This window comes from Miniopterus natalensis, chromosome 2, assembly GCF_054644295.1.
Source record: "Miniopterus natalensis isolate mMinNat1 chromosome 2, mMinNat1.hap1, whole genome shotgun sequence".
NCBI classification, from domain to species: Eukaryota; Metazoa; Chordata; class Mammalia; order Chiroptera; family Miniopteridae; genus Miniopterus; species Miniopterus natalensis.
Window position 1 is genome coordinate 126,931,166 of NC_142082.1, and position 23,761 is coordinate 126,954,926.

At 38.6% G+C, this 23,761-nt stretch overlaps 1 protein-coding gene across 1 annotated transcript in view; it reads left to right on the plus strand.

The window, feature by feature from the left end:
* The window catches only part of PTPRR (protein tyrosine phosphatase receptor type R), a 222,690-nt gene that overhangs the window by 17,583 nt on the left and 181,346 nt on the right, over positions 1-23,761 (plus strand). The window contains exon 2 of the mRNA XM_016198918.2: positions 1,301-1,590. Within this exon, the coding sequence (XP_016054404.2) occupies positions 1,301-1,590 (290 nt within the window). The remainder of the gene's footprint in view (positions 1-1,300; positions 1,591-23,761) is intronic.

A 23,761-nucleotide genomic window follows, 5' to 3' on the forward strand; every position in this document is an offset into this window, starting at 1 on the left:
CCATTAGGCTAAGTCACTGAAATAGCCTCTAGCCTTGAGTTGCATGAAGTAGGTTCACAGTGAATCACCAGATAGAGGCAAGTGGTGCTCACTAGATTAATTCACATTCACACTTGGTGCCAGTGCTGGGTCTGAGGTCACTCAGCAAATATTCCCAGATATACCAAGTCTAGCCTGCTACCCACTGGGTGCTCAGACACTTCTGTGTTGGGGCAGGGTCTCAGGAAATCATCACAGTGAGGCCAGCAGAGTTAATCAGGCCCAAACAGACCAAGATTTGGCCTTGTGAAGGGAGGGCTCTGCTCCAGGTAGGTGTTAGAGGGAAAAATGATCCCTGTACTATAGCCACACAACTCAGTCTGTCCCAGATTGTACCAGGAGAGTATTTTTCTATGAACAGTATGTGTACAGCTTTTCGTTGCCATAGGCATGTTGAGGGAAAATCTGGGGTATCTATGGTTGCTAAGTACTGTGTTAGGGGCATTAATATGTTGTGATCTGTTCACTTTGGTTGTTATTTTATGTAAAATATCTTATGCTTGCTTCTCTAATGGGTTTTTGAATTACTGATAATCTTTTTTTTTTTTTTGACTGATAATCTTTTTACTAACATATATGTTTTCTATTTCCCCCTGTGGCCAACGACAAGTAGGAGAAAGAGTTATTCAATTCAATGTATATTTACCTAGCAGGAGAAATAAGGGTGAATGTATTACTTTATCTGGATGGCCATATTACTAAGTAAGAAGGAGAGAATGGCTATTTTTGCATAACTGGAAGTTGCTACCACAATTAGTGTACTCAGGTTTCTGCCCTCAGTGAGCATAAAATACTCTAGGAGCATTTATATACATTTAATAATATAACCAGGATAAAATAAGTACAAAATAAGAATTCTATGAAATGCCATTGATTAAAAGGAGAAAAGCTTGAATATGATAGAAGTCATTGTCATTTGAGGAACAGGTAGGACATCCAGGAATAGAAGCACAACAGGGCGTTGGAACTTAGGTTTAGATAAAGGAGGAAATTCTTAGCTAAAAGAGGTACTAAAATATCTGATAAATAGGACTTTTTCGAACTACACCCACTTCTGTCCACTCATAGTTTCTGAGATGCCTCATACTACCAAGTGTGTTCTGTTTTGAGGGGATAATGAAACGGGAAAAAAAGGAGACTTATCTAAATCCTTCACAAGTCTTAAAGCAGCTTAGAACAAAAAACTCTCCATATCAGATATTTCTACTCATCTTACTAAATAAGGTCTTTGATTTTTGTTTCTGTCTCTTCCTCTTTTCAGGGTGCTTTTCAGGAAATAATGACCACTTTTTGGCAATTCATCATAAAAAGAGTGGGAAGCCAGCATTCCTTTATCACCATTCACAAGATATTGAGAAGAGTCTGGATATAGCTCCACAAAAGATATATAAACATTCCTCTTCTGAAGCTCAAATAAGCAAAACCCACCAAGTTGTTAATTCAGCATTTCTTAGACCCGCGTATGATCCATCTCTCAATCTGTTGGCCGTGGCTGGTCAAGATCTTGAAGTTGAAAACCTTCCAATTCCTGCAGCAAATGTAATTGTGGTGGTAAGTATTGCACTTAACTGATGTTTATGCTAGTGTTTTTCTCTGTGGTTGATGATGGGGGGAAAAACTAACGATAAATAGTTATCTTTGGCTCTCAGTGATTTTTTTTTTTTTACCACAGCACTTCTCATTCTCTAATATTTCTTTTTTGTTATTTTATTATTGTCTCTTGGCTTCCTTGTGAATATGATGAGCTCATGGAATAAAAACCCTTGTCTATATTCTCTGTGCACAGTACAGTGCATGGTGCATAGTAGGTGCTTAATAAATATTTGAATTAAAAATTACTTTAGGAAGGCCATACAAGTATAGCAGATCATATCCTGCGCTGAAGCTCCTGCCTTCTGTGATAATCTCTTCTAAGCAAATATGCCTTAATCTCTGTTTATATAAGTAAGCAATACTTATTAAAGGTCTTCTGGTCACTTGACTCAAATCGTAAGAAATGGAGAGTCTGCTGAAAGGAAAGAGATGTAGGTGGAGGATGATTTCCTGTCACTGGAGTAAATGAAATGGTTTGGGAGTAGTTGATGGATAATATTCCTAACATCACTGGACAAACATTGCTCTTTATTAGTCAAGATGGTGCAGTGGTCCCATTGCTTGTATTCTTAGGGTATGCAACCCAGATCAGAGGTTCTCAGTTTGTGGCGGTATCAGGGTTTAAATACATACTGAGGTTGAAACACTGTTTAGACTATAGTCCCTCACAAGTTTAAAATTACTATAGGAGGCTCCACATTAAAACTACACATCAGTAGCTAAGTGATTGTTACTGTGTTTCTGCCCCAAAATATAATCAAATATGTTGACTTTTAAGGCCATGATAATTTAATGAAGCTATGCTTGCATTTTGGCAACCTCTTGCTGCAGCAAATGTAATGAAATTTAACAAGCTTTTCTTCCTTTAAAAATTTTTTTTTAATCTGCTATATATAGGACATTTTACCTAGTATTGAGAATCAAAGATCCATTTATTGATGTTTCCAGCTAGCATACATTGAATATTTAGTAGGATCCAGCCTTTATTTGGGGTATCTAGAAATAGAGACAAATGAAACGGAGTCTCTGATTTTACTTGAGAAATGTCTTGGGGGTAAATGTCAGTAATTCAATAAAAATTATAAATTGGGGACACAAGATGAGCTCTTGTTAAGAGAAAATCTGTGGGTCATTTGCCTCTTGAAATACTTGAACAAATTTTCTACATTTACATGAGTAACAGGTGTTCTGAAGGTGAAAGCCATGTATTCAGTGAAGATAAATGATGTTAATGATGTCGCAGTATTTGGATATGCCTGTGGTAAAGCTTGGGCTCATGGGAGATATTTTCTCTAGTAGCCATCATATACTCATAGTCATGAACTCTCAAAGTCACTGCGAATTATAGTTCAAGAGGTTTGTTCTATCTTGCAATGTCACGTACTGTCTAGTTAATTTAATATTATAGAGCATGAAAAGCATCAATGAGGAATTCTGGCATGTCATTTCACTTTCAGCTTATTTGTGGTTCGGAGATTCATGAAAAAGCTGAGCTTTTTCTTTTGGGTGATGATTACAAAGAGGCAATAGGCAATTTTACTGCATTACCTTCCCTAACCTCTCTTGATCTCATCTCTAACCATCTGTGACTTTGATAGTTTGCAACAACGGCTAGTGCTAATATTTCCTGTAGCTCACTTACATTACTTATGCACATGGTCATTTAGTAGGAAAACGTGGGAGGTAAGATTATTTTTAAATAAATCAATAATGTTCAGCTTACTAAAAAAACAGAGGATCAACATTCAAGTATCATCTCGTTTGAAGGTTCATCTATCCAGAAAAGACATTTAAGAATGGAGTATAGATGATGAAAGGGAGATATTCTGGTGACTAAATAACTTTGATGGAATAACTGACGTGTGTTTGTGTGGCTAGGGTGTGCACATGTTATATATTATATATATAGATATATACATATATGTACACACACACACAGAGGCTATTTTGTTTGAGGAATATTGCAGTGGTACCAAAGAATTATTTGTTGGATTAATTTTATTCCAAATGAGCCGTGTTAATAATTATCATTTTCTGAATTAGGTAAATTATGGGGATTTTTTTCCAGCTAGAGTGAAAAGCCATTTCCTATCTCCAAAATGTTTATGTAATTTCTATAATCCTTCCTAGCTTAAAGGGAGAGATCACGTTTTTCCTCCTCCTACATTTCGCTCTCTCTCTCATTTCTGACATCATTAAGACAGTGAGTTTTAGAATGAGATATATAACCAGGACGTGAAAGATGTATGTGTCCTTTCTTCCCTGATTCCTAATTGCTTCCACCAAGCATTTCATAAGAGCATTTGTCCACAAATGAAATGTTTTCTTTTTCTTTGTTTTATAATCAGGAAAATCTGTAGTTTATTTACTCCAAGGACAGGACAGCACAATTAAAATGTTTATCCCAAAGAATGCCAATTATGTTCCAGAAGCTTAATTAAGAAACTGTTAATAGGATTTTTGTACAAATTCAATATAGAGGGAATGTGAATGTCTTTAAGGTTAGTGCTGTGGTAGAAGCCAAAACAACAGCAACAATGGCTTTAACCAAATGTGTGCTGGAAATCACATAGCTCTTATCCCTGGGTCCTCAAGATATTCATCAGGCCACAAGACCACAGCATGAGGAAGGAGGGAACCCAGGAGTGTCAGTGAGAATGGTAGAACGGAAGCAGCTGCAGGTCTTTGAATAAATTTGTGGCCAAGTGATAAAATTAGGCTAATTATCTCAAATCTAAACCACCTGCCGCACCCCTAGAGCACCCCTAAACACCCATAAGCTGTATCTAGGAGGGGAGGTTACCTGAATAAAAATTGTGACACTATTAGCAAGCAAAGAAAGAACAGATGCCAGACAGCAGCTAAACAAAGCTAAAGCAGAGTATCTGGACTTCAGTTTTTGTTGAGACACAGTAGCTCCTTCAAAAAAATGAGGATATGAGGACTTAAAACTTAGCCTCAAAAATTCAATTCTTGTGCAAAACGAGTGACAAGTCATACTCTAAATTCTCCAATAGTGGCAATAGGCAGCAAATTCACTTTGACATAGGAGAAAATTAAGGTGCCTGATGCCTAGACTATTTGTCAATGAGAAGGACCATGATTTAGTGCAGCCTGCTGGACCCAAAATATTATGTTGCTAGACCACCTCAAATTTATGAAAGCACACTGTAGCTTGTATATTTCTTTATGGTGACTGCTTATATAGTGGGAACAAGAAGGCTGTGTTGAGCTATAGGGAAGCAGGTGCATAACTCACAGAAAGTGTGATTCAACTGTAGGCTTTGGGAAAATTATGAATTATCATGTGTCAAGGGTATTTGGCTTTATTCGGGGTCAAATAGTAAATACCGAGTCCAAAATCCCAAATGGATGTAAGACACAATGTACTGTAATGTTGGGTGGGACTTGGATTTCTTCCAATACAGTCTGGGACACTTGTCCCAAGTTCCTAGAAGGAATGGGTATAAAAGTCTGAGATAAAAATCCCTGCCATGTTCTGATATAGTAGTCCATTTGTTAAAACAATCAAATTCTTTTCTTTGATTTTCAAGTAAATGTAGTAATATAATAGAAACTTCTTTTCTGTCTTCCTTGAAAGTGGCATTTTTGTCTGTAGACCCTACCAATGTTGTGATTTGGGATTTGGTCTGTGTATTAGTTATCTGTTATTCTCTAACATATTACCTCAACATTGAGCATCTTAAAACAAGAAATATTTATTATGTTACACAGTTCTGAAAGCCAAGAATCTGGAAACAGATTAGTTGTGTGGTTCTGCCTCAGAGGTTAATGAAGTCAAGCTGTTAGCCAGGGCTGAGTCTCTGAATACTTGACTGAGCTGAAGGATTCACTTCCAAGCTCACTCACATGGCTATTGCCCGGAAGCTTTAGTTCCTCAACATGTGGATATCTCCACAGGGCTGCTCACACACAGCATGTGAAGCAAGAGAGAGAGATATTAACCATACTGCCTTTTATGACCTAGTTTCCAAGTCACACACCATCATTTACACTTTATTCTATTCATTAGAAATGAATCACTAGGTCTATCTCACACTTACGGGACAGAAACTACAGAGGGAATGAATACTAGAAGGCAGGGATCATTGGAGACTATCTTAGAGTTTGGGTACCACAATCTTCAAAGCAAAACTGGGAAATCACTGGGTTATGCCATTGCTTGTTATGTACTTCTACCTGTGAACTTCAGGAAAGGAAATTGTGTGAAGAAACCATATTAAAGGAGTGTCATCATATATAGTAGTGGTGGAAGAAATTATGTCAATAAAACTCGAACTTAAAACCTTCAGGCTCAAAAGAAACTCATGATTAGGTGCCGATTTACAGACAAAGAAGTCAAGTTCCCAAATCAGGAACTTCCTCCAGGTTACACAGTTAGTAATAAGTGTGACAGGCAGAATTAAAATCCTAATTTTTCTGACTTCAAATCTCAAACATTTAAAATTTTACCGTAAGTTGTTTTCTTTGTATTTGGGAAGGTATTGTGAATCTTTTCAACAGAAACTTTATGAATTACACTTCACTTAAGATAATGGTAATGTTAGTTTTTATTCTCTGAAAATACACTCATTGACAGCTAGATGTTAATGTTGGAGCCAGAGAGTAAAAGGCAAAAGATTCATGATGGCCATGGGTTTTTATTATGCATAATAATAATAAGTGAATTATACTGTCAATTCTATTTTATTTTTAAGAACATCTAGGGAAAAAATTCTGTAATCTTCTTGGGAAATTTGGTTAAATTTTTGCTTTTTGGTTAATTTACCCTAAATGTTTTATGTTAAACTCTATGATCTTATATAATCACCTTTTCTTTTATACCAAACATTTGCATTTTGGTAAGTTTAGTACTTAAATTCTCCAGATATTATTGTACCCCTGAAAAATAGTCTTGAAGTAGAATTTCCATTCTTGAGCTTGGCATCCTACCAGTCCTACTGTCACCATCTGTTGCTTTTCTCCATTCCTAGATACTAAAGCAGCAAGGAGGATGCTTGAACACATGCTGGAAACGTTAGAGGTCAAGCTTAGGCAATGTCTATATGAAGTTTCAATACTGGACCACTTAGCACATCTGCTTGTTTTGGATCATTTAGACTCAACACTAAAATGACTGAAGTCTTAAAAGAACTGATTTAATTGATTATCACACTAATTGGACATTGACTGTCTTTATGTACAGAGAGTGTTAGAGTAATAGTTTTGTTTTGACTCCAAAAGTAATATACTTTCATAGAATTTCAGAATAGTTAGAAATATAGAGAAGGAAAAGAGGAAATAAAAATAATCCTTAACTGTTACATAATAATGTCATCTTAATATATGTATCTATATAGTCTTTTATATATATGGGTGTAGACTTTTTTTTACAAAAATATGGAATTTGTATACATAAAGTTTTGTATTTTCTTTACTTAGTTTATATTATAATTCATGTCGTTAACTATCTTTATATAGCATCATCTTTTTTTCATAGCTGCTAAAAAGAAAAAGGAAGAAAATGACCCATTTTTGAAGGATTAGCCAAATGTTCACAGACAGTTTCTAAGATTTCAGGAAGAGTTGTGTTTGTGATATTTGTTTGCCCTCCTCTCTGGAAGTGCAGCCATGTGATTCAAATTCCAAGAGAACCTGAAAGTCTTCAACAACACTGAAATATGTGTCAAGACAATCAGGGCTAAGAATCTGTCTTACTCTGAGATTTCCTGGATTTCATTTATTAATGTCATCTAGTCAGTTATTTTGAATATCTTGGGGTTCCATATGTGTTTGTGGTCTGTAGTTCAGAAAACCCCCTAATCATCTCTTGCTCCCATTTCTGATCTAGTGATGCTGCGTTGCTGAATAATTTGATTATTTTTCCTGCCTGTAAACATAGCAACTAGAATTAGGTATTTAACCAGAACAGGTACATGTTAGTTCTTGGTGCTTTAAGCCATTAAGTTAACCTCTCTCTCTTTTATAGAACTGGTCTGTTTTTTTAAATAGGAAATATTGGGCAGAAAATTTCAAAATCTATATTGGACAGGCCACTAGGCAAATTCTTTGAATGTAGGCTTTTAAAAATCAGCAACCATTTTCCATGGGCAAATGAATAAAAAAATTCTTCATATGTGACAAGCAATCGTATTATCTATATTCTTAAGTATAATTTTTAAAATTACGAGAGCAAATGTACAAAATCAAGTCTATGCCAAGCTGGATTATGAAAAATAGCTAAGTTATAAGAAGCACTATATTTTTGGTGAATAATTACTATACATAAGCAATGGAGACTGGAATAGAATATGTAAGTAGTATCTGTAAGGAACCAATGTCAACAGAAAGGGACCAGGACTTGGCGAGTCTGCCCCAGCACAGTCTGGAATGTGTGGGTTCTTGACTTTGTGCAGGAAAGATTTCATGATATGAGTCCAGATGACTTCGAGAGTATATTTATTAAAGCTGGGGACAGTGAAATAAAGGAAGGGCTTAAGATAGAAAAGGCAAGATTATAGCAACAGGAGTGAGCCTAGGTGGAGCTGCCGTGGCCTTTGGAAATGTGAGGGTAAGTCAAGCCTAGGTTAGGTTTCATTGGCCCTTTAGAAAGAAAGTCACATAGGCAGAGAAGTGTGCCAGCTGGGTTGTGTGGACTCAGAAAACAAGTTACAGAGGCAAAAGGAGGGCCTCAGGGACAGGTTCAAGAGGTTAGCCCAGGATGAGCTGCCACTGCCCACTCCTCTCCTGGTTGCAAGTTTCCTGGGAACCCTTAGAACTTAGGAGAAAGAAAGCAAAGATACATGCAGGTGGAAAGAAGGGAGGGTGGCAGGTGCAGTTGTGCTCCAGAGAGATTGCGCACTGGGTCCTTTGTCTTAAGAGTTTTTATCTATTTTCTAAAGGCAGGAATTTCAGGGGAGGTCACAAGGGAGGATCTCAATAGAATACTCATCAACTTTCCAGGTGTGTCCTTTGATATGCTGATGAATCAAAATGAACTTATACAGGGATCTGGATCATTCTCTGGTTAGTTTTACTTCAAAGAATGTCACCAAAGAGGTCCCCGGGACCAAGGTGAATCTGCCCCAGCACAGTCTGGAATGTGTAAACCATTTTCTCCTAAATGTCCTTGGTTGGGGAAGTAAGATCTTGTGGTTTATTATCTGACTGTAAATTGCTCTGGTGTTTACCTGTCTCAGTTTCCTCATTCCACTTGCCAAGGGATTTTCCTAGCTTCTTCAATATAAGTAGGAGCAACTGGATTCTCAGACATGCAAAAGTTTGAAATAGACACCTAATTCTTGCTTCTTGAAAAATTCATTCCTTCGAAAATATTGAGTGCTTCCTCAATAAAGCGGACTCGGAAGATACAAGAGTGACAAGATAAATAAGATTATTTCAGCTTTACAATTCACATTCTAATAGGAGAAAGACAAAATAAGTAAATAACTGAACATAATTTCAGATGGTGGTTAAGTGCAAAGAAGAAAAAACAAAGTTATGAGGCAGGGAGAAAGTGGAAGGGGCTACATTATATTGGCTATTTAGGGGTTCTGTTGGATAATCAGGGATACTTAGGGATTGAATCAAGATATAGCTCCCACATGGAAGCCATGTGGTAGAAGAAAAGTTTTGGAATCAGCAGAACTGTGTTGGAATGCCAAATCACATACTTACTAATCATGTTCCTGCAGTAACTTACTTAGCATCTCTGTATCTCAGTTTCCTCATTTGTAAAAAAGCGATACTAATAATATCCATCCTATGGAATTGTTGTGGGAATTGAATGAAATAAAGCATTCAAGGCACTTAGGGTCATGCTTGACACACAGTAAGTAAGATCTTTGTAAAAATTGGAGGCTATTCTTAGCATTATATGGAACAATGGAAATATATCTTTCTAGCCTTACTACCAAGAATACTTGTATTTCTCCTGAGCCTCTGGTTAGCTTATAATTATATCTTTCAAATGCTGTGAATTATGTTTCTCTCTTGCTCTTGACTGCTAAAAAGCTGAGAGCTAAATTTGTGGTCTACCTCTAGCAAATGTGGAGAACTTTATTGAATGCTTTATTTATTTTGTGAACTAACTTCATTTTGGGCTGGATGTTTTCTTCACTCATTTTTCTTTTAACTCAATTTCCTCATTCCCATACTTTATATTCAATTTTATTTTGTTGTGTATGTGTTTCTGTAAGCTGCCATAAACCTTTTCTCTAATATATCCTAAACAAATAGTCACTATGACAAAATAGCAATCGGTATGGACATGTTGAGTCTGAATGTTACAGAGCAGGAAATACCCTTACAGGAAGAATTTGTTTACCCATCAGATTTGAAGCAATAAAATATAGTTCATATGAAAGAATTACATTGTGTTATAATGATCTGTTTGGCTCACAGCTCAGTAGGCTCCATCCCCAACCAATCCCAAAGTCAGGGACTAATCTTCATTCCCTTTGTGAGAAGTTTAACACAGTGAGAGCAGAATGGTTTCATTTTATTTTATTATTTTGATTGATTTTAGAGAGAGAGGAAGGGGGAGAGAGAGAAACATCGATTCATTGCCTCCCATATGAGCCCCAAACAAGGATAGAACCCACAACCTAGGTATGTGCCCTGACCTGGAGTCGAACCCACAACCTTTTTGATATATGGGACAATGCCCCAACCAACTTAGCCACCCAGCTCAGGCAGGAATGGTTTTAGAAGGAGACTTCCTGGGTTCACATGCCTGTTCTGCACTAACTATCTTTGAGATCTGGAGCAAGTCAATGAACATTCTGAGTCTTTGTTTCTTCATTATAACGGTAACTGTAATAGCTGACCTGGCTTCTTCCTTTGATTCTTTCTGGAATCAGTGAATTTGTGCTGTAAAGCATAACACATTGCCAACAATGTCAGCTGTCAAAATTGTGGTGGTAAATGATGATGTCAATTTTGTTGCTGATCTACTCTGATCTTGGGGTAAAATCCCAGTGTTGTAATAGGCTTCTTGTATTGTACAAATCTGGAAGGTACCCTTCAGAGTGTAGTTTAAGCCAACAGCACTGCCCAGAGCACAGCCCACACAGCCACATATGGTGGTCCTGACTAAAACCTTGCTTATATTCCATTGCTAGTTACCTGGGCTCTTGACATCATCTTACAAACTGCACTTGCCTGGTCCCCGGCCTAAAAGTTTGTTGACCCCTTTAGAGTGGACTTGGGGTGTTCAGGTGGGAAAGAGGGTAGGTCTGATTAAGAATCCAAGTTCCCACTGGAGTTTGTGCCATCTTTCAGGTGTCCTGGAGCAAGAAAAAGTTGCCAACTACCAACTCAGAATATAAAAACCACAATTGAAAGTTGATTATATTTCTTTTATTACCTGAAAGTAATATCTTTTGAAACTTGTACTAGAACTAGTTAATATTTGGAAAATAGCTCTAAAGAGACTATAAATGGTCTATTATCAGGCACCATGACAACTGAGAGTAAGAGTTTTATCTCAAGAAGACCGGCTTGCTGGGAATCTGGGGCCTGTTTTGGCCTCCATAGGGCTTGTCCTATCTATTTTGCTTTACCTTACAGGGTAATTGTCATGATGTCAGTCACAGAATGAGGTCTGAGAACGACCTGATCTCAGAGGAAAGGCAGCAGTGAATTGAAAGCACAATTGGTGTGGCAGCCTCACAGTTCTCTGAATATAACAGCCAGCGCTCGGCCGCTCCCTGGATTCCATGTCTTGAAGATGAACCATGCCTGGGCCAGGCAAGCCCATAGTAGCTCAAAGAAATGGTGTGTGAGGGAAGAGGGAGTGGAATGGAGTTCACACATGCTTAGACAGACAGCGTTAGTACAAGTGGAGAGGGTCAGCAATGAGACATTCCAGAACAGTGGCTGTCAGTAAGTATCTAGTAAGTAGAATATTGGAAAGAATCGCCAATGAACTTACGAGATAAATTTAGAGTCACGCCTCCCCAAACCAGACTCCTTCATGAAATGCTGACATGTTGAAGTCTGCAATGACATGGCATAACACTCTAAGGAGTGGCAAAACGTTGGGGAAAATCTACTCTCCAGCAGAGTAACCTCACCTGCAGGGTCCTACTCATGAGACTCAGACAAACCCAGGGAGTCAAGCTGCTTGAACGTAGGAGGTACTGAGATTATAAGTGATTCCTTAATAGAATTTGGAGACAAGAGTTTGGGTGCCACAGTAACTTTTCCAAGTCACTAAAGTGACTCAGTGTCCTCAGTCTGCCTGTAGACTAGTTCTGTCTTTGAACTCAGATCTCACAGCCAGCGCACACCTCTACCTGCTGGTAGCCATGGGCCATCTTCTTGCAAAACACCCACCTGCTACTCTTATCCGCTGAAAGACTGACCATCTTTTCCATCAGCCAGAATGCGCTAACACCTGCTCTGTGTTCACCTCTTGTCTCCTGCTCCCAGAGGAAACTCTTTTTCACCTAAAGTTTTCTCAAATCAAATAATGTATTGATTGCCTTTAGGATCTTAACATTAGCCATACTATTAGTAGCTACTGTTGGAAAAAAAACTTTTATTTTTTAAAGGTATTGTTAATCCAAATGAAGAATAATTTAATGATAACCTAATAACTTATTAATAACCTAATACTTTATTTCAAAATTATTAGGGAATATCAAATAATAAGGATTCCACACACATAAGTACATACTCTAGGTAATTGAAGCTTACCTTTATAATTACGTAGGGATGTGACTCTTTTAAATTTATATAACACATTTCTCTATTTTTATTGTTATTTTAAAAATTAAGCCATACTTTTCCACAAGTTGCTTTTTAAATAATAGGTCATAGATATACCTCACAGTCTTTAGATATAAATTTGACTTATATTTTCTGAAAGGTTGCATCATTTTCAAGTTTATATATGTCAAACACTTTCTTAAACTAGTCCTCAGATTCAGCATACATCCATGTTGTTTGCAGTTTTCATTTCTTTGTGTATGTGTTTTATATTTGCCACTACAAAATTGCTGCAATAAACATCTTTGCTGCGGTAATCACCCTTGGAAAAAGAACACATGTATATAAATGTGCATATATATATATATATATATGTAATATACACATAAATACATGTTGCTTGTTCACTTATATCTACTTATATATTTTATATACATGAATGAAATATTACTTATCCCTAGAGTATTTTCATTAATATATTACCAAATTATTGTTTTTTGGACAGTTGTAGCAATTCACCCTCCCATTAGTAATGTATAAAGGTGCCTGACTTGTTCAAAGTTAGCAGCAGTTAGTGGTGGTTCTTTTTCATTTTTGCTGACCAGGAGACTAAAAACCGTATCTCATTATTGCTTACATTTGCATTTCTATGACTATGAAAAAGACTGAGCATCTTTAACGTGTATTGATGGTTGGATTTCCTCTCATGCAAATTGCTTATTCTTAGCTTGTGCATCAGGTTGGTTATCTTTTTTAACAATTTGTAGAAGCTCTTTGTTCATTGGGAGATAATCCTTTTGTCTGCCATATGGGTTATATATATATTTATTTTTCTTAAGCTGTCATTCTCTTTTTTTATGATGCCTTTTGCCATACAAAAATTTCATTGCTTTCTGTTCCAATGTTTGTATTTTCCTTCTTTAAAAACCAACCTTTGGCTCCCAGTGAAGGTGGCAGCGTAGGTAAATGTGATACTCGCATCCTCCCACACCCACGTCAAAATTACAACTAGCCACAGAGCAGCCAGCATTCAGAATGTCTCAGATCTAGCTGAATGGAATGGAGAGAAGGATGGCGAGAAGAAGCCACATCGAGATGGTAGGAGGGGCAGAGACATGGGACAGGCTGGTCACATACCCACGCGTGGCAGATAAAAATCGGAGGGAAACCTCGGCTGCAGAGGTCCCTAAGGAGCTAGGGGTCCCAGCCCCACACCAGGCCCTCCAGCCCAGGGTTCCAGTGCTAGGAAGAGAAGTCCCCGTAACTTCTGGCTGTAAAACCAGTGAGGTTTGTGGCTGGGTGAGACAGGGCTGCTGGAGTCCCAGAGAGTTCCTTTTACAGAGCCCGCACACGGACTCACTTGGAATCACTCCCTCTGAACTCCAGCTTTGGGGCAGCTCAGAAGGCACCAGGGACATACAGGGGCAAACTGAATTGTCTGGCATCAGGGCGGGAGTTAGAGGGGTAGCTTTTTCTCAGACAGAAGTGCTGGCAGAGGCCATTGTTCCTTTACTGAGCCCTCCCCCAAAAGAGCTGGGTGCCATATCTGGGTCTCCATCAACCTGGCTTCCCCTGTTCGCCCACCTGGTGATTCCCTGAGACCCTGCCACACCAACTTTCGGCCCCACCCAAACTGTTTCCAGGGGCTTTTCCATACAAATGGCCTGCCTTGGCTCATGCTTCAGCCTTCCCTAAAATTTCTCAAACACATCGAATGTGGCCTTGGCGCGCCCTACACCTCTCACTAAGTGGCCTCAGGCTCAGCACTGCAGCAGCCAGCCTTGGTTCTCTGCTTGGTCTCCCCTGGGCACCTCTAAGCCCACTGGACCCTATAGGAAACCTACTAAGTTAGGCCACTCTGGGAGATGTAGCAGCTCTACCTGATACATAGACACAAACACAGGGGGCCTGCCAAAATGAGGAGAGAAAGAAACATACCTCAAGTGAAAGAACAGAACAAAACTCCAGAAAAAGAACTACGGTTATAATAGCCACCACTTATTGAGTTACTATCTGTGAATAGGCCCTGCTACCAAACTTAACTCATTTAGAGATTTTCATTGTCACACCTGTAGTCTTGCTCTAAAACAAATGGAATGATTGACTTGGTAGGCATCAGGATGATTCTGCCATCTTTATTTGAAAGACATTTAAGATGGGTAGTATACATCATGGGCCAGCCCTGGAGCCAGGCTTTGAACTTGGGCAGACCCTTTCAAGTGTCTGTACACTGAACACCCCTGTGTTCATAAAACCTATTTATGTACCATTACATAATCTTATATAGAAATAACAGTAACTTATTTTACAAGCACGGAATAAAAGGTATATCTGAACATAAGTTCTATTTACATTTGTATTTCAAATGACCTTTAAGAAAATAAAATGAACTTTAAAAAATTAAATATTACTCCAATCAGTTCTGTTCATAGTCTTTGTGAAAAATCTATATGGGTGTTGTCAGAGCAGGGAAAATTTTTCCCTCTACCCTTCTTGAGTTTTTATGGCTGGACTAATAATGAAATTGACACAAGACCAGATTAACAGGAGAAAACCCAATTTAATATGTGCACATGGGAGATCATAAATGATGCTCAGAGAAATGATCAAAGCAGGCAGCCATTTATACTTTTTAGACAAAGAAACAGTAAATTTTTGAAGAATTGACAGGCCAAAGACACTTAGGTTTGGGTGCTCATTAGTAAAGACTCTAAAGAGAAAGAGGGTTTGGGGTAGTGAATTAATAAAAAGTAACAAGTTTGTTTACATGGGTTTTTTGGCTCTGAATTCCTTCAGTCTGGAGATAAGGGTGCCTCTCAGCACCTGTGGAGCAAAGCGGGCACCTTGCACAGGGGAGGTTTATTTCTTGAATTCAAGGAGACAAAGGAGAGTCATCATGTTCTTTCTTCACCTGCTTTTCAAGTAACTTATATTAAAAATAATCAATATGCCATCGTGAGTTATTGGGGCAGCCTGCCTTGGATCCTGACAATGCAGAGTTAAATAAAATTAGTAAATTTATTTTCATTGGTTTTTATTCGGAAAAATGAAGGCTATATTTTAAAAAATAGATTCAAAAGGGGCACTCTGAAAGCCAGTAAGTACCTCTCTAAATTCTTCCAGCCTTCTCCACCGACCATTATTTTACCCCTTGTGGGAATGAGGCCAAGGTGTGATATGAGGTGATAAGAGATTCTGCTGCTCAAAAATATATACTCTAGTAGCTTGTCACCATCTAAACTTCCACCAGTAGAGAAAAATTTACTCTCATAAGGGCACTGAATTTCCATGATATTGGGATGAATAAAGCCTTGATTTTCTAGATATTGCCAACAAAAATTTTATTTGTACAGCATGCCTTATAAATACTGGCATAATAATGTATATTGCTATACCAGAGGGGCTATAGGTCCCTAGCTTTGTCCTAAGGGAACAAACGAGGCTTCAGATACATAATTTTGTCCACAAAGAGAAAGAGTAATCTAGGTCTGGAATAGACTCTAAACAGCCAAGCCAGGCCAGGGGCTGGGGGAGAGCTGAGCAGTCAGAGTACAAAGCACAGGGTATAGAGCCCTAAGAGGTGGGAGGGGGTGTGAGGGTGATTGATGTAGGGACTGCTCTGAAGACAAACCGCTCTTATATCCTACTCTTCTCTCTGGTTCAGTTTACTGCTTTTGAATTGTTTGGCAAAGTATCCATCCATTAGCCAGAAGGGTTGCATGCTCATAGTCTATGAGCTGAAGTCAGTCCACAGATGAGTCTGTTGGCCTGAGGGGTTTGAAGGGAATCTAGGGGAGTGCCCTCAAGCCGGGCCTGAAACCTGGTTTGCACAGGCCCTACCATCGAATGATCTCTCTCCTTTACTCCATGTGTTTCCAGTCTACCTCCTGAAATTCTTTTGCGTTTGTGACGTTGGTTTTGGATTTGAGTCCACGAAACAAATATCCCAAGTATTGGTTGTATTTTTAACCTAGTCCAAAATTTATACATGTCCTTTGCCTGTTTTCTCAGGGTCAAATCTGTGAATTCATGCCACTTTGCATATTTTCTGCTCAGTGAATGTGACAGTACTGTTAAAGCCTTGATGGAAATGTCACTGTGCATCTTTGCGAAGCCTGGAGCTTGCTGAATACCATGAGCACACGGTCTGAAGCTGTGATAATTAGGCCTCCTTTAACAAGCATTTGTAACACAGTGTGTGCTGGACATGATGGTTGTCGGGATGTCTTAAGGAGAGTGGACTTTTCTGGAAGCCTCTCATCTCCTGACATTCTGGTGACAGGAGGTTGTATTATAAATGTAACGCATTCCCAGTGTCAGAAGCATCTGTTCCCCGCTATCTTTGAGGGACTAGGGCTTGGAGATCAGACCTAAAGATTTTCATTGTTGTTCTTCCCATTGAGCTGCAAATTTACTGAGGCTTTGTTGGAAACTGTGAATCTATAGTACAAAGGGTAAACAATAAAGGGGGAACAAAAACATTTTCCATTGATTGGGCTCCCACTATTCATTAGGCACTATGGTAGTGGCTTTTAATCCTCAATCTCCTAACTCTAAGTGGTATCATTATTCCCATTTTGTACATAATAACGTTGAGGCTCATGGTGGTTGTCACACAGAATGTATCTTGCTTGATTTCAAAAATGGTATTCTTTCCACCATATGTCTCTGCATTGCTTCTCATTTGTGGGCTTTGTAATGATCTGGCCAGGACTGGGGATAATTGACAGCTATACTCCTGGGCTCCTAACAGGAGCAGAATTATTCATGCAGGGAAGGTCAAGGGCCTTCTAATAGGTAGGTTCCCCCAGGGCCAAAAAGCTCTGCAATTCATGGCCTGAGTCTAGAGATAAAGTTACTTCTCTGACGTTCCCACAGCCTTCTTTCTGGACCAGAGGAGGGTGGATGCTCGACTTGGGGAAGTTCTGTGTTGCTAGGTTCATTTCCTGGGGCTGCTGCAACCAATTTCCATAAACGCCGTAGCTTAGAACAACACAGATTTATTATCAGATAATTCTCGACATGAGAAGTCCAAAATCAGTCTCACTGAGCTAAAGTCAAGGTGCCTGCAGGGCCAGTTCCTTCTGGAGGCTTTGGGGGAGAACCTGGTTGCTCGCTTTTTCCAGTTTCTAGATCTCCCTTGCATTCCCTGACTCATGCCCCTTGCTAGCAATGACATTCTTCTGACCTACCCACGTATTATCACATCTCCTCTCTCTGTGACTATGACCTTGCTGCCTCTCTGTTGTAGGAACTCTTGTGATTACCTGCAAAATCCAGGATAATTTCCCATCTCAAGGTACTCAACTTGAGCATATCTGCAAACTACCTTCTACCATGTCACTTAACAGTCATAGGATTAAGATGCTGACATTTTGGAGGTCTGTTATTCAGCCCTCAGGAGTCACTGACCCTGGAGATTGCTTAATTGGTAATGAGAACCCACTGGGCAGCTCAGGACTGCCCCAGTATCTCCTGAGACATAGCACTCAGAGTTCCCCTCATGTGTTCTTCCCCATGGCACGGGTGCGAGTGGTGAGGTGGATTTGTGCTCCTCACTGTCAAACGGCGTTTGCAAATGACTAGACCTCAAGATTGATTCAGCCCCTAGATATGTTTTGTATAGACCTCACAGTGCATTTTTTTCTTAAGTGAAGAATTTTATACAAAAATTTACATTTTAATTATTTCTTTAAAAATTGGGAGGCCAGGCACCACAGTGCCACATTTTCAAATGGCTGCATAATGGCTTCCACTGTTAATCAAAATATGTGCTCTCCCTTTAACCTAGCCCCTGTCACTGTCTGATGCTGAATTGCATCTGGGTTGTTTTGTTCATTTACTTTAGTTGCTTGGGCCCTGCAGTTTAAATATTTGAGTTCACAACCGTGATTCTAAAACCACAGCATTAACATGTGCATTAGAGAACATTTGCTCAGGTAATTTAGGCAGGGACAGTAACTCTCTCTGTACATGCTAGAAAACGTTGTGTTAATTCCTAGGTGTCTAGGCAAAGCAGAGAGCAAGCCTTGTCACCCAGCCATCGTCCTAACATCTAAAGATTGATTGGATCTTCCCTTTGGGTATTTTTTAAAAATTTCCTTTTTGCAGCCTGACTCCCAGACTTAATCCATCAACACCTGAGCCTGGCCTTCCTAATCATCATTTTAGTATTCCTTCCATCTCAGCAGAGGAACAATTTTCTATTTGTCATTCAGAAAGTGACCATCCTTTCTCTCTTCCTAGAGCTGTCTCATAAGGTTCTATATCAGTGTCTTAACATTAGAATCTACTTTATTCCAAAAAAAACCCTTTCACAGTCATTATGTCCCCAGTCTCAGAGAGTGGCTGACATATTATGGGTGTTTACTAAATGTTTGTAAATGACGTCTAAATACTAATGACAATGATATTGATAATAATAGCTAACATTTATGAGAATTTAGTTATGAATGACCGTTGCATCTTTCACTGAAGTAGCAATTGCAGTCCTGATAGGGACAAGTTCACTGTGAGTGCCTTCCTTCCCACACACCCTCAAAAGGCGATTCTACTGATCATGTCACCCTCGGTTCCTGGCCCCAGCCGATGGGACCACAGGAAGATTCCTAAGCCAAGGACACCCTATTCCTTAGCTGCCCAGGAGCCTGTGACGTGGCCTGTTGCGAAGAGCACTCCTGGTAAACAAGCCCAGCCCTTTAGGGTTTTTTCCTTTTGAGAACTCCAACCAAGAGAAACCATGTGTCTAAAGTTGGCAGTGGATGCTTGAGCAAATGGGTCATCTCCCAGTCTGGCCACATGCAAGATGATTATGCAGAAATAATGCAGCCACTGGAAGATGGAGGAGAATTTTTAGGAGGCTTGCCTATTTTTAAATGGCTATGAAATTTCCTTTTGTATCTTTACAACTTTTCTCCTCTGCCATTAACTCAGAGAGGCTATTCGTTCCTTATCATTAAAAGGCTTGCCTGGAACATAACCTTAACCCAGGATCCTAGCCTGGCAGGGGAATTTAATGAAGGTGGGCTTGTGGAGTAATAGTGTTGCCAAAGTGAAGACCAAAGGAAATCAAGAGTTCTGAGGGCTTCAGGTACCACAAACCCCCATCAAGTCTTTCCCAATAGAATTGGGACTCAACAGGTTTAAGTGTCGAATATTTTCCAACATGTTCAGTTTCCTAAATCTTTTGTTTCTAAATGGAAAAAAAGTAATGAAAATATCTGGGAAGTATTTCACCCTGTTGTAGAGCAAAAAAAAAGGCAGCTATTGGTTCACTAGAATTATTGGACTAAAAAGGGTGTCAATTAAACAAAAAGAAACTATTAAAACGTAATTGGGCATTTTAGGAATCAACTTGCTAAATTTGAAAAGATTGCATTTTTAGTTTTAGAATATGCTTCCTGGAAGAGCTACCTTCGAAGTGGGCATAATCTTTATAAAATAGCCTTGACATTAATTTTTCATGAATTAAAAAGCATGCTAGAGGATTAAAGCAGAATAATAGATGTAACGTTACATAAAAGTAGGATGCTCATAAATCATTTATGACTTCCTTGCTCATTAGAACTTGGCTTCTTGAATCTTAATTGAAAACTGGTTTGACTGTATTGTTGAAAAAAATAAATTGGTTATTCTGATAGCAGACAACTTTCATGAGGAAGTTAATTAATTTTAGGAGGCTGAGAGCCCAGTGTGTGAAACATACACAGTCATGTTTGGTCATGGGACTTTATTTAATTACAGTCGTCTTGTGGTCAGTGCACATTGTTTATATTTTATCTTCATTTGATCAATGCTAGTTAGATACAGTGTAAATTAGTGTGAGCTATGATTATATATAAAAGCAAAAGTAGGGTCAGGGCTCAAGTACAGAACAGGGTGCTTGGTTGATAAGAAAACATATTCTACAGCAACCTTGACACTAGATCAATCCTCACACCATCCTGTTTCTATCTTGATATTATGTTTATTCACTTATCAGTTGCTATGATGAACTTGGACATGTTTTACATCCCAGATGAGCTATTATAAAAGGCAAATTAGTTGATCTTTCTTTTCTTTCTGATAAATTAAGCAATGGGTGAGATGGCTGGTATACTTTATTTGTTCTGAAATATTTCTTTAATTTTTATCCTTTGAATTTTCTCACCATATTAGTTGTCTTCTTTAATACAAATAATTAGGTCTACTAGTTACTGAACACTTGACAACACTAGTTATATACCTACAAATCTGTGAAAGAGGCTTCACTGTCTTCATTTTACAAATGAGGAAACTGAGGCCCATGTACATCACCAATATACAACTTATCCAGACCCGCAAAGCTAATCGGTGCTGAAGGTAGGATCCACACTTGTGGAGACAATAGCTTTAAGTAGGCCCAGGGGAATTTCCCCAAGCTCTTGTAAATTTTTGTAATCCACCGCTAATCATGAACTTTGCCATGATGACGATGCATTGGTGTGGGAAACAAAGGTCTGGTCATGAGCAGTTCTGATTATATTTGCTTTGTTCCCCCACTCTCTGGCCAGATGTCATTCTGTCTAAAACTCCTCCTTAAATGAGCACAACAATCTGAGAATCATTCCATTCTGAACTTAAGTTTACATACTGGCTTTGAAATCCAAATTTTATTTTATAAGAATGAGATTAGAAAGGCAGTAGCCAACTCAGGCCACCTGCTTACGTCCTCAGTGCTGTGTTTGGAAGAATCCTCACATAAAGGAGGAGCTGATGGCCCTTTAACAAGATCATAGCTCTATAGGCAGATGAGTGTAATTTGGGATGGGGAGAATGGATACATCTGCTTATCCAACCCCAGGACTAAACAAAGGTCTCCAAGTGACCTGAATGAGTTCAGCATCACCCAGAACACAGTCCTGACTGGGATCAATCCCAATCATTCCACAAGGCTTTGGGAAATTTGCATAGATGCCATTGGAATTCAATCTGTACAGAGATATTTGGAATAGAATGTCCCAGCCATCATATGGTTTATAGATTTCACAGTCTGACTGATGACCTCTAGAAAAGCTTATCCTATTTTCATTTGCCAGGCAGTTTCTGAAACTCAACTTTATAGCTCTATAGGTTTATCAAAACCTTTGGGAATTTGAAAATTAAATACTTACCAGTTTTGGAATGGGAAAGACCATTCCAAAACTAGTTTTATGGAAACCCATGGCAAAAAAAAAAAAGGTTTAACCATAACATTAACAAAGCTCTCAGAGACTGCTATGTGTTCTCCCTGTGTCCTCCCTGGCTGGCATTTTCTCCCCATGTGGGTATCTCCCCTTTTATTCCCTGCTAGGTCAAGGGGAGCTTTTTTATGATGCTTTCTGATCACTGTTAGTTTGCATCAATCTTGCCCTGTTCTAAATCTTATTGCACAAGTCCTTAACTTATACAACAAATTTTTTATGTACGAAACTCTGCTTCCAACTCTGGGAATCCAAAATAAAATGCTCTCTTTTATTCTAGTGGAGAAAGTCAGTACATGCATACTATTTCAAGCACTGGTTAAGTTCTAGAAAAAAATAAAACTGAGCAAGCAAATAGAGACTGATGTGGAGACCTGGCTTACGTAAACTGGCCAGGGAAGGGGCTTCAGTCTTCCACCCTGTCTAGCACACTCACATTACATAGTAGAAACTCAGTAAATATTAATTGCATTAAATACTCAGTCAGTGCTTGTTGGCCAGATGCTTGTATCTAATGTGCCTTAACTTCCCTGACTAGGTTTCATATTCTTTATGAAAAAAAGACTGCTTCTAACATTTATTTTTAAATTCCTATAAAACATTATATAGAGCTAAGCTTAGAAAGAAAGCAATAAGTATTTGGGTAAACCCAAATCTGATCATGAAGTTCTCATAGATACGTGTGAACATGCATAAATAAAGTAGTTATATACACACAGTAAGTGTGGGTCATGGAGGACCCAGTAAAGGTGTATTTGACATTATTGCAGAAGTTTCCAGAATGTAACTAACTATCTATAAAAGTAGATTTTTCTAGGTACATATATAATGTCAGAAATGCACATAAACCTTTTGATATTTCTTCAGTTGACAGGGACTCTGAACTCCTTAGGTTTTAGTTGTACCAACTTGGTGTGTATCAAATAATCAAAATTATATATGATCCCATTTAAGAAAACATTTCTTAAAAGAGTGTATTTATGTATTTATGCTTGTGATTATGTTGAAAAGCTGAAAAAATATTTTGCATAGGAAATAGGTACTTCTGCATCCATTTGCTAAGTTTAACTCTTACTCCTGGTTTGCATTTTCTAAAAATGATGTTTGCCTGCACAAGATGGCACGCAGCCTGTGGAACTCGAAAGATATGCTTTCACAGTGCTGAAAAGCTTCACTGTGTCTTCTTCCCAGAAGCAACCCCAGTGTCCATTGTGTCTTTTTCTGGACAGTATCCTGGTGTCCACTATGTCTTTTTCCAGAAACTGTCTCAGTGTGGATTTTATGAAAGGCAAGATCTATGAAATCTTTATGAAAATGAATAGTCTGAACATAAACCATGAAGTTTCAAAAAAATCAATGACTTGAATTGAGCAAATAATGTTTTCAGAATGAGGAAGGAAAAAAATAACCAGAACGATTATTAAAATAGCTGGAAAGTAAAAAGAAAATAAATTGAGTTGAGATCCACCAGAACGTTTCCTGAGCTCTTGCCTTGTGGTTATCGCTGTAACAGGTGGTTGACAAAAGGCAGATACATGAAAAGTTCCTCTGTCATTAAGAAGATAGTAAATCATTTGGGAGAGAAGACTTGCATACAAGTCCATGCTCGCCCAGTGCCAAGGTCTTGATGTAATGAGTTTTCAGCCTCACTCTCAGCTAATAAACTTGTTTCCTATTTCTCAGAAAAAAATAGAGGTCATCACAAAGGAATTTCCTACACTTCCTGTCTGCTCCTCATGTCTCTAAACATCTCTGGATCCATATATCTCCTTTCCTCAGATCCCAGAGAAAAGATAATTTTCTATCCAAAGTAAATCCTGTGCCCCAAACTCATGCCCCTCCACTCCAGGAACTTGCTCCATCAATTACCACCCTCCCTGAGAATCTTCAGCCTCCCTCTTCACTATGATTTTTCTCTCACCACATAAACATATTCTCACATCATAAAACAGAATAGCACAATGATAACATTAATAACAAAAAACTTCTCCCCTGATCTTATGTCATTTGATGTCCACCCTGGGTACATATTGGATCCCCTGAGATCTCTGGAAAAAAAAAACCCTGACACCTGGGGTCCAACTCAGGTCAAGGGAACTAAAGCCTTTGAGTAGTGTGGCCCAAGTATTGGTATTTTTAAAAAATATATTTTTAATATGTTTTTATTGATTTTAGAGAGAGGAAGGGAGAGGGAAAGAGAGAGAAAAACATTTATT